Below are 15,194 nucleotides of genomic sequence, written 5' to 3' on the forward strand. Positions count from 1 at the left end.
AATTCTTTTTAAAGCTATGAAACTGATAGTCCTTAATAGTAAACAAAAAGAAAACAGGGCTTTCTGGTAAAACAAAACATATTTCGATGTCAAGTGAGGACAGTTCTAAACAGGTGTGTTGTGATTCAAATATACAGTCATTACATTCATTCAGCATATTACCACTCTGCTTTTCCATTTACTCTTATCCACCATCTCCACCCACATAAACAGACTTTTCCAAACAACACAACTGCCATATAATAAGTCTTCCAGCACTGGATCATAGGAATTGTTTTGGAAAATGGTTTTGATAGATTGGCTGGAACTGTTGCTGCAATACAAACTTTGTATGTGTGTGTATGTGTCTGCAGGTGAAGGCTGAGATCAGTGTGGACCCCAAACATCAGACTCTACAGGGTCTTGCTTTTCCATTACAGGCTGAAGCCAAACGTGCTTTAAAGCAGCTCGCAGAGAGACGCATCAACTACATTCAACTGGTACGACACCTTCATATTACACTGCCCTCCACTAATACTGGCCAATGAGGCAAAAAAAAAAAAAAGTTTGTTGTTTAACCTTTTGACTTTCGACTTAAAATACTGACAATTAAAGTTGGGGTAACACAGTGACTTAGTGGTTAGCACTGTCACCTCACAGCAAGAAGGTCACTGGTTTGAGTCTCGGCTGGTCAGTTGTCATTTCTATGTGGAGTTTGCATCTTCTCCCCGTGTTCATTCCTCCAGTGCTCTGGTTTCCGCCACAGACCAAAGACATGCAGGTGAATTGAACAAACTAAACTGACCGTAGTGTATGAGTGTGTGTGTGTGTGTGTGTGTGTGTGTGTGTGTGTGTGTGTGTGTGTGTGTGTGTGTGTGTGTGTTGTGAATGAGAGAGTGTTTGGGTGTTTCTAAATACTGGATTGCCGCTGGAAGCGCATCCACTTGCTAAAATATATGCTGGAGTAGTTGGTGGTTCATTCTGCTGTGGCGACCTCTGAAATAGAGACTAAACCCGAAGAAAAATGAATGAATGAATGAATGAATGAATAATTGAAAACTGAAGATGATTTGTTTTTATTTATTTCTTTATTTTTTGAATAGAGTATAGGCTTTTTTATGAAACCCTTTCAAACATGTTTTGTTATTTTTGTGACGTCTGACTTTCTGACCTCAAGACCAATCTAAATTCAGCAATTCTCCAGCTGTGATTCTTGGACATTTTCTTTCCACTCAATTCTTCCTCCTTACGTCTATTCCAGATTGATTCATGACACTTTCTGATGACTGGAATTTCATCATTATTCTCAGATTGGGTTGAAATGAGTTTGGGTTTTAATTTTGTGAAGCTTAAAATCCCTTTGCTTCCAATCCATAGGCTTAACAAGTTTATAAGTTTATGGGAGGCCTTAACAAAGTTTAATGGGTCCCAGACCAGAGTCAACGTCTTTTGTCAAGGCTGTGGATAAAAACAAATTTCAAATCGCCGCATTTTATTTGCATGATGTTATTTTAATGTATACATATAGGTCAAATAATTGTTCATTAAAAATAGTTTGTTAAAAAACACAATTTAGACTCGCAAATCTCATTGGATGTATTTGTTATTGTAATTAGTCATAAATACACTGAAACAAAAATAATTCATTGAATTTACAATTTCTTTTACGGGTCAGTGGTCGCAACCAATTTATATGGGCTGAATTAAACAAGCAAATTAAATTGTTTAGTGTTCAACTTGTTTGTTTATATTCATTTCACATTTATTGCGTGCGACTGCTTATCCAAAATTTGTAATTCCAATAAACCATTTTTTTTTTGTGTGTGTTAATTCATAGAGTTCTCCAACTCGGACTACTGCCGCTAATACTGACCACGATCAAGGCACTGGCTGAATTTGAAGGGCAATTCTCTGATGCAAAAAAATGAGCATGGCACGTTAAGCTGTGATCAGCTGTGACAAAACGAAGGAAGCTAGGAATTTAACAAGCAAAATGTCACATTTGTGGTCTAGTCAATTGTACATCACAGACGCATTCACCATGTGATGATGTGTGAATATTTTGTAACTAAAACGTTTTGTAACTAAAACAAAAAATAAAAGAAAATGCTGTCTGCTGATAAAAAAAAATAATATATACATGTTAATCCACTATAATGTCAAAAATAGCCTTTATTAAAAGGGTTCCCTCACATTTTTGTCTGTAAAAATACTTAAAAGAATATGTTTAACGTTTCACACAAGGTTGCCCCAAGCTAATCCCACGGAAGAAAAAACAATTATAAGTAATTAAAAAAGTAGAAAGAAGATCTGAGCTTCTGGTCTGCCACGGTAAGTGCTCCCCAGGCAAACTCCAGCTCTGCTCCAATCACCGCTCTCTGTTCTTTAGTTGGACAGCATGAGTTATAGGATTGTGCAATTTCTCACTTGATCCCTGTAAAACAGAAGATCATGCTTGAACAATTTCCTATTCCTCATCATTCAGGCGTATACCTATAGAAGTAGAAAAACACTTTAAAAAACTGAACAAGCTTTGTGATATTTATAAATTACAAAGCTTAGTTAGGCGACGCAGTGGCACAGTAGATAGTGCTTTCACCTCACAGCAAGAAGGTCGCTGGGTCGCTGGTTCAAGCCTCGGCTGGGTCAGTTCAGTTGGGGTTTCTGTGTGGAGTTTGCATGTTCTCTCTGCGTTCGCCTGGGTTTCCTCAGAGCGCTCCATTTTCCCCCCAAGTCCAAAGACATGCGGTACAGGTGAATTGGGTAGGCTAAAATTGTCTTAGGATATGAGTGTGTGTGTGTGTGTGTGTGTGTGTGTGTGTGTGTGTGTGTGTGTGTGTGTGTGTGCGTGTGTGTGTGTGTGTGTGTGTGTGTGTGTGTGCGAATGAGTGTGTGTGGATGTTTCCCACAGATGGGTTACTGCTGGAAGGGCATCCGCTGCGTAAAAACTGATAAGTTGGCGGTTTATTCCGTTGTGGCGACCCCGGATTAATAAAGGGACTAAGCCGACAAGAAAATGAATGAATGAATGAAAGCTTAGTTATTCATTTATAGTGTTTTCTGATGCTAATGTGTTTCTCATAGATGTTTGTTTTGTGCCGATGCAAGGTAATTTTGTTCTGCATTAACTGCATCTCCTGTGATGTTTTGAATAGAGAAAAAAAAGAAACTTTCTAACATATGTAAAATATGAATGGAAATACACTGTAAAAATATCTGTTAATCAACAGTATTCGTATTTTTGATTCACACGTGTTTTCTGTTGTGAGTTTATGGTTGTGAATTGCATTATGGGAACTTGATCTCTGCTCTGTTGACTTTTGATGTTGAAAATTCAACTCTACAGTTTAACAAAGTGACTTTAATTGACATTTAGTCATTTGAAATAATAAATGTAATGTATAAGCAATAATATATAGAGACATAAAACTGTACAAAAACAGAAAATGAACTGGCAAGCTTTTTGTACCAAAAAATACAACATCAATCCAGACATTATATCACTTGAAAGTAATAAAAATGTAAATAAAAGTCTTTTTGAACTTTTTAAATGTTTAAGAGTTGTTGGAAGAAAAATCAAGGTCCCAAAATGCAATTCAAAAGCGTAAATACATAGGGAAAAAACAAAAAACAAAAACACGAATCACAAAAATACAGATATGTTTTACAGTGTACATTTAATTTTTGTTTTGCTCAAATGAATTAACAGGGGTACAAATGACTGTGGCAGTGTTTTGATTAAACTGTGCTTTATTTGCATTTGGTTATTCTCAATAGAAGCAGAGTTGGTTGTTTGTTAATATCTTGAATAAAAGGAAATAAAAAACAAAAAGGATAAAGACAAACAAAAAAAATCACAGCCTTTTTGCTCATTCATTTATTTTATTTTCAGCTTAGTCCCTTTAATAATCTGGGGTCACCACAGCGGAATGAACCGCCAACTTATCCAGGTTATGTTTTACGCAGCAGATGCTCTTCCAGCTGCAACCCATCTCTGAGAAACATCCATACACACTCATTTCCACTCATACACTACAGACAATTTAGCTTACGCAATTCACCTGTACCGCATGTCTTTGGACTGTGGGGGAAACCAGAGCACCCGGAAAAAACCCACACGAATGCAGGGAGAACATGCAAACTCCACACAGAAACACCAACTGACCTAGCCGAGTCTCAAACCAGCAACCTTCTTGCTGTGAGGCGACAGCACTACCTACTGCGCCACTGTGTCACCCCTTTTTTGCTTATGTTTAACAATATTAGTGGAGAGCAGTGAATTTCTTCCAACCAGATACTTTCTAAACAATCTGACCAGAAGTTATTGGTTTCTTCATGTAGAAGTTAGACACAGAGAAGGAAACCATTGACTTGGTGCACACCAGTCCAACAGACATCCGCGACCTGCCGTGTCGGATTCCTCTGGATACACCCAGATATCACTTCTTCCTCTACAAACACTCACATGAGGGGGATTACCTCGAGTCTGTTGGTCAGTTTCTCCATTCCATATACATATATCTTGTCTATATTCATTCCTGTAACTGTTATCTGTTGACACATCCTCCTCTGTTTGTCTCCTCAGTGTTCATATACTCTATGCCAGGCTACAGCTGCAGCATCAAAGAGAGGATGCTCTATTCCAGCTGCAAGAGTCGACTTCTGGATGAAGTAGAGAGAGATTTTCATCTTGAGGTGGCTAAGAAGGTAAAAACCATAGACTGTAAAAGATATGGATGTAGTAACTGTGACGTCACCCATAGGTTTATGAAGAACCCAAAAGAAGCTACCAGTAGGTGAGGCCAACCTTCGCCACTTTGTTCGCGTGTCATTGCACCAACCAAGGGATACCAAATATGGGCAAAGAGGTGGAGCGTACCAAGCTGTAAACACCCTTTTTTCTGTTGTAAAGTTAGGCATTCTAACTGTGGGCTCAACAGAAATTTGCACCATATGGAGCCAGGACTAGCAGAATTTCGATGAATTGCAGTTTCAGTTTCTTCCGTATTGGCTTCCCGCAGGAGAGCGGGAGGTTGCTGCTTGGTAAAAACACACTTTCTACAAGTCCAGAAGCTTTGAATATTTTTCCAGAAAAATATGAAAATTTCCTAAAAATGTTTAGTTTATGCAGTATAAAATGTTTTAGAAGGTTAAAACATAACATTCTTACATTTTTTTAATAACATTTTTCATAATTTAATGGTAACAGTAGTAAAACATTCTTAGAACATTTATTTTAGCTGGAAAACTTCACTCTGTTTATTCACTTACCTAAATTCTATTATGTTTTTAGTATTTTCTGTTAGGGATGTATTTTATTTTATATTCAATTGCATATTTATATATATAAATGTTAATGTAACATTTAATATTAATATTTAGAAGATTGTTTGCATATTTGTGAATCACATTTTTATGTAGACAAATATTTTAAGATTTGTATTTTTTTTCACACACACACACACACACACGCACGCACGCACGCACGCACGCACGCACGCACACACACACACACACACACACACACACACACACACACACACACACTGCTTAGTATAAATGAGTACACCCCTCACAGATCTTTCTTTTAATTTGTTATTTTCCACTGGATGCTTTAAAATAATACATGTATATGATTAGTCAGTTTTAAAGCCAAATCTGCAACTAATTTAACAAAAAAACATAAGATCCTAGTCTACAAATTACCTGACCAAAATTAATATATTGGGGTAAACATAAGTGAATTTTAATTTTAAAGTAATTTCAAGAGGCACGTGCTCATGATTGACCCAGCTGGCCCACATTAGCTAATCATGATCCTCCAATCAAAGGATCCCAAATCACTATATATATATATCTCCTCATTTCCTTTCTACAACTATCTTCAGCTGGAAGAAACCCCCCTCCTCTCCTTTTTCCACCTTTATCCAGAATGGGCGGCACGGTGGCCCAGTGACTAGCACTGTTGCCTCACAGCAAGAATACCAATAGTGTGGGGTCCTCGCTGGGCCATCTGGTATTTCTGTGCGGAGTTTGCATATTCTCCCGTGTCTGCGTGGGTTCCCCGGTTTCCTCCCACCGTCCAAATAAACTCTAAATTATAGATAAAATAAGCCTAAAACTTTTTTTCTAATGTCTTACTCTCAGAAAGTTCACCTTGGCCTCAACAGTGGGGGAGTTTGAGATCGACCTGAGCTCAATTTCCCCTTGCCTTGCGAAAGGGGGGAGCCCTGGGCCCGAGGACGCTCAGGGCTCTCTCCCGAGACACCACGCCAAACAAGCTATGTATAAATCATGAGCTAAGTGTGAACTCTTGAAAAATATAATAGTTTAAATATTGAAGTTTATAATTTTTCTTTGCAATATTTCATTTCAATTTAAATGTATTTTATTTTTTTCCCTAAAGATGTTTGTTGACCAAACTCTTATTTTAATGGATATAACTGTTTTGTTTAAATGCACCAAACATTGTTGTCTATATTCACTGAGAAATGAATAATAAAGGAGGTGTACTCATTAAAGCTGAGCAATGTGTACACATAATATATATATATATATATATAAAATCATAATCTCATACATATACACTAGTCTTCTGTAGAAGTGGATCAAAAAAGTTTATTAAAACTGTCCTAAGACAAGAATGGTCGTTGTTTCAATAGCTTTAGGACAACTTTGATGATATACACTCAGCGGTCATTTTATTAGGTACATCTTACTACTACCGGGTCAGCAACAATACTCAGTAGTGTAGGTAGACTGTGGTGTTGACACCATGCTCAATTGGTAGTAATGGGCCTAAAGTGTGCCAAGAAAATATCCCCCACGCCATTAAAGCACCACCAACCTGAACAGTTGATGCAAGGCAGGATGAATCCATGCTTTTATGTTGTTGATGCCAAATTATGACCCTACCAGACCAAATTATGACCCTATTATGACCTAGTGTTGCAGCGGAAATCGAGACTCATCAGACCAGGCAACGTTTTTCCAACCTTCTATTGTCCAATTTTGGTGAGCCTGTGCGGATTGTAGCCTCAGTTTGTTGTTCCTAGCTGACAGAAGTGGCACCCGGTGTGGTTATTTTCCATTTTTAAATGTTACAACATGGACAAAAATGTGTTGTGACTGTGTGTCATTTCACTTTGACTTTACACACCTAAAAACAGATCAGTCCTGCATTAAAAGATAAATAAAATAATAAAGTGTTTATTAATTTGTCCATGTTCATTCCAGCTGGAGATTGACAGTGGAGAGGAGCTGACAGAGGAATATCTGTATGATGAGGTCCATCCTAAACAACATGCCCACAAGCAAGCGTTCGCCAAGCCTCGCGGGCCTGCTGGAAAAAGAGGAAACAAGCGTCTGATCAAAGGTGGAGGAGAGAACGGCGGAAACAGCTAGAATGAACACAAGAGAGAAAGAGAGATACGAACTTCAGTTGCTCCATGAACGTCCCACAGGTCCCTTTTTTCCACCCGTCTGCAGGTCATCTGTTCATCCTGCACGCGGAGAGAAAGAAAAATAACAATACTGTGCTCAGTTGTTTTTGTTTCTACTTTCTTTGGCTTGTATTTAATCATTGTTTCATTCAGTCTGTGTTACAGTAATGTGCATATAACAGCGCCCTCCACTAATATCAGCACCCTTGGTAAATATATCATTTAGCCTTTTGCTCAAAATATTAATAAAAATAGTGAAGACGATTTAGTTTTCAATTGTTTGTTCTCAGTGAGAGCAGAATTGTTCATATTTTGCACAAAAGTTTAAAAGGTAACACAATAAAGTTATCTTTTCATAGGCTTTTTTTGCTCATGTTTACCAGGAGAGCCAGTATTAGTGGGGGGGGCAGTGTATTTAGGAGACAAACTCAGGAAATTATTTTTTCTGTGTACATTTTCAGAGCATATTTTTATGTCATTTCGAACGTACTTGCAGACACACTCCAAACTCTCAGCATATAAAAAAGTATTTGTGTTTATTAGCTTGCTCATGCCTTAAATGTGTTTTTCAAAGAAGTTTGTCCACCTTTTTAAACCCCAAAGTCCAAGAACCTGCTGCAGATTCATAGAAAACGACTCAACCATATTCACACACTCTCAGCCAAACCAAATGTGACACGTAGTCAGAATATTATACTCGGCTACGTGAGAGTCGCTCAGTTTGTTCAGTAACAGATATGTCGCAATGATTGGATGTGTTAAAATATGCAGATTTAGACATAGATTTCTGATTTATTTTAGAATTTATGCGTTGTGTTTTCGGGTCAAAGATGAAAAAGTCATTTTATATACAGTTGAAGTCAGAAGTATTAATCCTCCTGAATTATTAGAACCCGTTTATTTTTTCCACAGTTTCTGTTTAACAGAGAGAATATTTTTTCAACACATTTCTAAACATAATAGTTTTAATAACTCATCTCTAAGAACTGATTTATTTTATTTTTGCCATTATGACACTACATAATATTGACTAGATATTTTTCAAGACACTTCTATACAGCTTAAAGTGACATTTAAAGGCTTAACTAGGGTAATTAGGTTAACTAGGCTGGTTAGGGTATTTAGGCAAGTTATTACATAATAATGGTTTGTTTATTATACTATTGAAAAAAATATTGCTTAAAGAGACTAATAATTTTGTCCTTAAAATGGCTTTAAAAAAAAAAAACAAATAAGACTTTCTCCCGAAGAAAAAAATTTTATCAGACATTCTGTGAAAATTTCCTTCCTCTGTTAAACATAATTTGTGAAATATTTAAAAAGAAAAAAATAATTCAAAGGGGGGCTAATAATTCTGACTTCAGCTGTTCATAGAAATCATAATAAATTCAAGTAAAGCGTCTACTTTAATATTTCAAGTCACCTTCGTGAAAATTAAGTTGTCAAAATATGGGCAAAATTATCATTTATTATAATTCAGGCCATTCTATTATTTAAAAATTAATTAAATTTACAAATATAATATAAATAAAAATACTAATATTTTTTTCAAAATATATAAAGAAATAAGTGATTGCACTAAATTCATTACAATGTAAATGTTTAAAGACAACATGCTGACATAAACTAGTATAGATTATAAAAGACTTTATTCCTAAATACATTGAATGCTTCATCACGATTACTCTAAATATCCCTGAAAGTATTTTATGTTAGTATATAAAGAATAGTTCAACATTTTATTGTTTCTTGTTGTGATGGCTTTGAGTAGAAGCTTTTGTTTGAAATCAGAACAATTCCAAACTCTTTTTGTATATCAAATCAAATATCAACAGCAAGCAGTGAGTCTAATGGAGTTTATGCACACAGACTTTTAATCTTAGCCAGCCAGCCTTGGGGCTTCCGCTAAACTCTTTCCATTATAAAATTGCCATGTTTGAGGTCTGATTTCTTTAAAAATGTGTTATTTTTTCTCCTGGATAGACATATGATATAAAGTTGGTCACAGATAGGACAAGAAACACTGCATTAACTTACATTTTCTCTCCCCATGTCTTTAAAATATGAACATTAATTTTACCTCAGTGTTTTCAATGGAGTTTCTGTGCTCACCTGCTGATCCTGATGGCACTAGAGGTTACATTGCATTTCATCTCATTTAACGCTTGAACAACTAAATGAATGCTGAATGTTAAATGAAGTCTGAATTTAACTGAATGTAATGTAATTACATTACAACATCGATGCTGTAAAAGTAGCCTTATGAAATTGAAAATAGTCACATTAAGCTTTCACTGGAAGTCATGGCTTATCATGGCTGAAAAACACTGAATAATTATAAAACTAAAATTGCTTGCAATGTTGTGTCTGTAAAGTGTTTAATTGGTTCAAAGTATTTTATTTATAGAACAACACTGACATTGATCATTTTTATCTATTCTTTTTTTCTTTTATCTTTTTTTGTCATCTGATTATATTGAGGGCCACATGAAAGATTATCATAAAAAATAAAAATTGTAATTAGCAATAAATGAAAGTCTGTAGCCCTTTCTTTCATTTCTCATGAACTGTTGCATAAACAACAACAATTCCAATGTGTGTGTGTGTGTGTGTGTGTGAATGTATATGTATGTATATGTATATATATATATATATATATATATATATATATATATATATATATATATATATATATATATATATATATATATATATATATATATATACTTATGATTATTTGAATCATGAAAGTTTTAGTTATTTTGATTTGTTGGATGTTTATTTACTTTTCAGTAAACATATGTTATCATAATTTTAAAAAGGATTATAAATATTATTTTCTTTTTTTTTCTTTTTATACTTATGCTTTTTATCTTTTTTCATTAATTAAATTATTTATTAGCTGTTATTTATTTATTTTGTGTTTTTAATAGGCTTTTTTATTTTGTAGTAACAAAACGTTTTTATTGAAAAGCCGTGCTGTAATCTACACCTGAGAATACACCTGATAGCCTCTGGATGGCAGTAACAACACGTTCAGAAATGGACTCTCCGTCAGAAAAAAGTAAACATAATGTATGAATGTACAGCTGCTAGAATGTGTCAAGTAAGTCATGAGGCGAATAATAAGCATTAAATAATTGAAATAGTTCAAAAAAAATAGACGTGCTTTACCGCGTGCCAACAGGGTTTTCATTTTTCAGAAAAAAGGTTTTAAGAAGCAGCAAACAAACGGTTAATTAGGTTGTGGGCGGGGCCTCGGCAGAAGGGAAGCACCTGATTGGTTGAGCTCAGGAATGGCGCTCACTTTTCCTGGAAAGTTCTTGGAACGTCAGCCGTGCGGCCAGTTTCACGAGAATCGCCGTTTTCGTCCTCGAACGTCAATCACAAACATCAGGAAGCAATTACCGACAATAAAACTCCCAAATGAGTCATTGCAGGCTCATTCCAGCGCTAGTTCGTTACTCACGAGACCACCGTATGCTAGACTGAGAGAGAGAAGAGGGCATCGATTCTGTGGCTTTCGCGGAGGCGCGCTGCCGATGTCGTCACAGGCGCTAAACACGGGGAGATTCTCAGAAAAGCAATCCCGAGAAGTCAGACAAACTGAACAAGGCAAACCCTGCAGTGCTCAGCCTGTCGTTCAGTTTTAGGGCACGAGCTAAACAGAAACGCCGCTCGTTTTCGAGAAGCATGTCCGCGTTATCAACTCGAGCAGTTTGTTAAACAAATTGGCGGACGGGTCGCGCGCACTTGTGTGACAGCCAGAGACAGAAGTACTGACTGAGTGTCCGGACGCTCCTCACCGCCGCCGAGATCCAGGAGCACCGGCTGATTTTTACAAGCCCGAGAGGGAAATCTCAGCATCAAAGAAACTTTAAGGAATCCGGCTGATTTCAAACCGGACATCTTCATTATGATATTGTGCGTTGAAGGGTGAGTTTAGCGACTCATCTTTATTACAAATTACAACGAGACATTATAGTTTTGTCTATTTGTTCATTAACTGAATATAACACATTTTGTTGATGGCAGTTAACATCCAGCGAGTAGACTCTTAAAATAAAACTAAGAAAAATATATGTATACATTATTATTATTATTATTACTATTATTATTTAGATATCCGTCAAAGCATACAGTGAAACACATTTGCCAGCTTAGTGAGCTGGAACCCTTTCCTCCTGTTGAATGAGCTTGATTTTATTCACAATTGTATGTGAAATGATAGAGGTATAGTTGGTTTTATATTGGGATATTCAGACATTCTTAAAAATAATGTCAGAAAAGTATTCTTTGTAAATTCTAAATAGTGAAATCATACTAGCAGCAAAATACTATTACAGTAACTTAGAGCATTGTTCACAGTCAATTAGATAACGTTAGTGTTAATGTTTAGAAGGCATACTTGCATGCTAATTCCAATCGAATATTCAAAGTAACATGGTAAACAATATAGAGACTTCTAAATGAACGAATATAAAACCAACTTTACCTCTATTGTGTAATGGATCTCTAAAAATTATGTAGTTTTTCTTTCTCTGTAGAGAAACTGAAACTTTATTCAAAAGCTGTGGATCACCGTTGCACTTCAATTTAAAAAGTTGAATAAACAGTCTCTGAGTTGCTGTATGTTGCATGTTTTTATTTTTATTTTTTAAAGCAAGTGCACATTTTCTATTCCTTAAAATAATTGTATTTTTCTTCCCCCAGCCCCAGCCCGAGAGCTCTTTTACCTTTCTCTTCACCGAGACGCATTGACGAACCTTTTCTCACCATTGAGGACGCTAGCAAAGATTACAGGGCCCTCACCCTTAACTTCTCCTATCTGGATGCCTCAGGTAGATGAAAACAGAATTACTACAGGTCTACTAATTAGTAATAGTAATGAAAATTATAATAAAAATAGTAACCATTCTTTGATCTTATTGTTATTATTGCAATCAGAATTCAATCATAAATCCAAGAACTGCTCGAGGGTCTTTTTCAAATGCAAAATGACATTTTAAACGTTTTATTTAATTTGATAGTTCACATTATTCATAATAAAAATAAACAATACACCTATTAGTTAAATCATGGCAGCAGCAATCACTAAAGGATGATTTTGATGTGACAAATATGTTACATTTCATACATGAATGCATACATTTATAAGTACATCATATAATTATGCCATTATGCTTAGTTTTGTAGAAAGATCAACTCAACATCTGCATTTTACATTCCTCTATTTATATACATCTCTCCATGATAACTATTTTTTTCCCTCCTCCTTTTCCAGGTTGGTACTGGGGTGGCATCTCTGCCAGTGAGGCCCACTCTGTTCTAAAGGGGGCATCGGAGGGCACTTTCTTGATACGGGACAGCAGCCACCCTGACTACATGTTGACTCTGTCTGTTAAAACTGTCCGCGGGCCCACAAACGTCCGCATCGAGTACAGGCAATGTCGTTTCAGTCTGGACTCTAGCTCTCCAGCCAGATCTCACCTGCAGTCCTTCCCCGACGTCCACAGCCTCGTGCAGCACTACGTGGGCTCCAAGAGCGAAAAAAATGAAGAGAAGATGGAGGAGGCTCATCACGTAATTTCATCTGCACCCAAGGAATGCTCAGTACTGCTGAAACTCAAAAAGCCAATCCATTGTCCTCAAGGCTTTCCTTCTTTGAAGCATCTCACTCGCTTGGTCATCAACAAACACACCAGCAGCACAGAAATGCTGCCTCTGCCCAATCCGCTGCTTTACTATCTGCAGAATTACCCCTTTCAGCTTTGACGATGCCATCGAAAATGCACAGAATGGCCAATCGTGAGATGTTTTGAAGTAAATGCACAACCCCAACCTGACAGTTGGGTCATGAAGAAGCAGTGTTAACCACTTGAAGAAAGAGAGACTCTTTGTTTTTTTCTTTGACGGTCAGCAAGTCTCTCATGAGAGACGAGTCTTTTTTTTTTTCAGAAACTGAAGTCATGATTTTAACCGTCAGTCATGCTGTTAAAGCACGACAGGTTAAACTTACAAGCTTGGGGTCTGAAGGGTGAATTGGTGAAAATTCTGCGGCCACTTTAGGAACGGTTGGAAACACGGACACGCAGCTTGTCTGAAGCACATTCGTAACTTAGCTGGATCTCCAGAAAGGTGAGATTTAGTCACTGCGCTGCCTTGACTGGAAGTGGTCCTTTCCTCGGAAGTGAAATGCGGTGAAATGTTTTTGACTATTTTAATCAAGATTTACATCTTTCTTTTCTATTCCCACAATGTGGAGTTTGTATGTATTTATGGATGCAAGATCCTTTGGTTTTTTGTAATAAAAGGTGACAATCAAATTTAGTTGAAGTCATGATCCTTTTATCATCAGAACGGTGTCTTTTGGAACCACCTGGAAATATTACAATAATGAAATATGGAATTACGTTAAAAGGACAGATCACTAAAAAACATTTAAACTGTCCTTGAATTCATCATTACTCATTTGAAACCTTTATTATTTGCGTTCTTCTGTTAAACACAAGATATTGGGAAAAATATTGGAAACCAGTAACCATCGACTTCCAGGATATTTGTTTTTCCTACATTGGAAGTCAGTGGTTACAGGTTCAGCTTTCTTCACAATATCTTTTGTGTTCAACAAGAAAAAGAAACTGCTTTGGATCAGTAAAAGGCGAGTAAATCTTCATTTTTGGGTGAACGATCTCTTTAAATGCTCAGGGTGATTTATACTTTTGCATCAAGATCAGCAAAAGATATGCTTCGGTGCAGCTTTCGCATTTAGCTCAAAATGTTACTGCACGTCGCAACGTTGCGTAGTTCAAGCTCTGTGATTGGTTGGCTTGATAGCTCTGCAGTGGCATAGCGGACGCACCGATCACTACATAAGCACCCCCGGTATTCACTTCGTGTGATCATAAGCCTCCAATCCACCCCACAACCCCCCTGGTGTTCATTCCTGGGGGGGCCCATGCATTTCGTGCTACGCCACTGTAGCTCTGACCAGTGTGGGCGGGACCGACAGCCGTGCAAACCCATTAGAGTGAAGGCTGATTTACACTTCTGTGTCAAGCACATGCGTACGCTCTGTCGCAACTTTCGCATGATCGCATTGCCCTCGCCATGGCTAACGTTGACTCTGATTGGTCAGCTTGGTAGTGGTGACAAGCACGTGCAGTGCTGAGAGCCGCGAGCCCAATGGAATGATTGTTTAAAGTGTCGAATTGCGCGAAACGGCTCTAGGTGGAGATTTTTGTTTTGTGTCTAACTTATGATTAAAGTTGTTGTACGTCCGCCGGTGCCCGCCTCTAAATGAGCGAGTTTGAGCTACTTGTAGCATTCAGAAAAAAACAAAATACCCTTAAGGAAACAGCACAGAGCATTATAAAAACCTCACTGCCAGCTAATGTTTCGGAAGTGTTATTGCAGAGCAACACAAACAGCATGCAGAAGTATAAATGCACGACTACGCGCGAGGCAGGCGCCGTGGGTCAACCTGATCACTCCATGCAGAAGTATAAACCAGCCTTTATACTTCTACATCACGTGCACGCATATGGTCAGGCACAGTCTTTGTGCGGTTTCATAGCCCTTCTGTGGTTGATGCAAACACTGACCTCTCGAAAAATGTAACTACACGTCACATTAGCCCCTTTCACACATACAGACCTTTTCGGAAAATTACCGGCAATTTTCCGGAAAGGTGTGTATGTGTGAACAGGCCCTTTTTGAAAATACCGGTAAATACGTTTTGGCTATTTTGCGAAAAGAGAAGTTGTAACATTA

At 37.2% G+C, this 15,194-nt stretch overlaps 2 protein-coding genes and 1 long non-coding RNA gene across 6 annotated transcripts in view; 2 read left to right on the top strand and 1 right to left on the bottom strand.

Annotated features, from left to right (window-relative positions):
• The window catches only part of twf2 (twinfilin actin binding protein 2), a 30,684-nt gene extending 21,941 nt beyond the window's left edge, over positions 1-8,743 (top strand). The window contains 4 exon segments of the mRNA NM_001009897.2: positions 354-479; positions 4,321-4,471; positions 4,565-4,686; positions 7,216-8,743. Coding sequence (NP_001009897.1) covers positions 354-479; positions 4,321-4,471; positions 4,565-4,686; positions 7,216-7,383 — 567 coding nt within the window. The 3' untranslated portion in view covers positions 7,384-8,743.
• Positions 6,580-7,485, bottom strand: LOC141386331 (uncharacterized). The gene is made up of 2 exons (XR_012408113.1): positions 7,416-7,485; positions 6,580-7,321 (listed from the first exon to the last, which is right to left on the bottom strand). It is a non-coding gene; the product is annotated as an uncharacterized lncRNA (long non-coding RNA).
• A 2,011-nt stretch (positions 8,744-10,754) lies between the features above and the next one.
• On the top strand, positions 10,755-13,747 carry cisha (cytokine inducible SH2-containing protein a). Of its 4 annotated transcripts, none has more exons than XM_073953346.1 (3): positions 10,755-11,357; positions 12,141-12,262; positions 12,706-13,747. In XM_073953346.1, exons 1-3 carry the CDS (start codon positions 11,338-11,340, stop codon positions 13,194-13,196), a joined length of 633 nt encoding a protein of 210 aa, XP_073809447.1. In that variant the 5' UTR covers positions 10,755-11,337; the 3' UTR covers positions 13,197-13,747.
• The last annotated feature ends 1,447 nt before the right edge of the window (positions 13,748-15,194 follow it).

This window comes from Danio rerio, chromosome 6, assembly GCF_049306965.1.
Source record: "Danio rerio strain Tuebingen ecotype United States chromosome 6, GRCz12tu, whole genome shotgun sequence".
In the NCBI taxonomy this organism is placed as follows: domain Eukaryota; kingdom Metazoa; phylum Chordata; class Actinopteri; order Cypriniformes; family Danionidae; genus Danio; species Danio rerio.

What these genes read in the sequence shown, in the direction of transcription:
- cisha (XM_073953346.1), top strand. Translation starts at nt 11,338, where the DNA reads ATGATATTGTGCGTTGAAGG. An exon ending in ATGATATTGTGCGTTGAAGG is followed by an intron (nt 11,358 to 12,140) that starts GTGAGTTTAGCG and finishes CCCCAGCCCCAG; the next exon opens with CCCGAGAGCTCTTTTACCTT. An exon ending in CTCCTATCTGGATGCCTCAG is followed by an intron (nt 12,263 to 12,705) that starts GTAGATGAAAAC and finishes CTCCTTTTCCAG; the next exon opens with GTTGGTACTGGGGTGGCATC.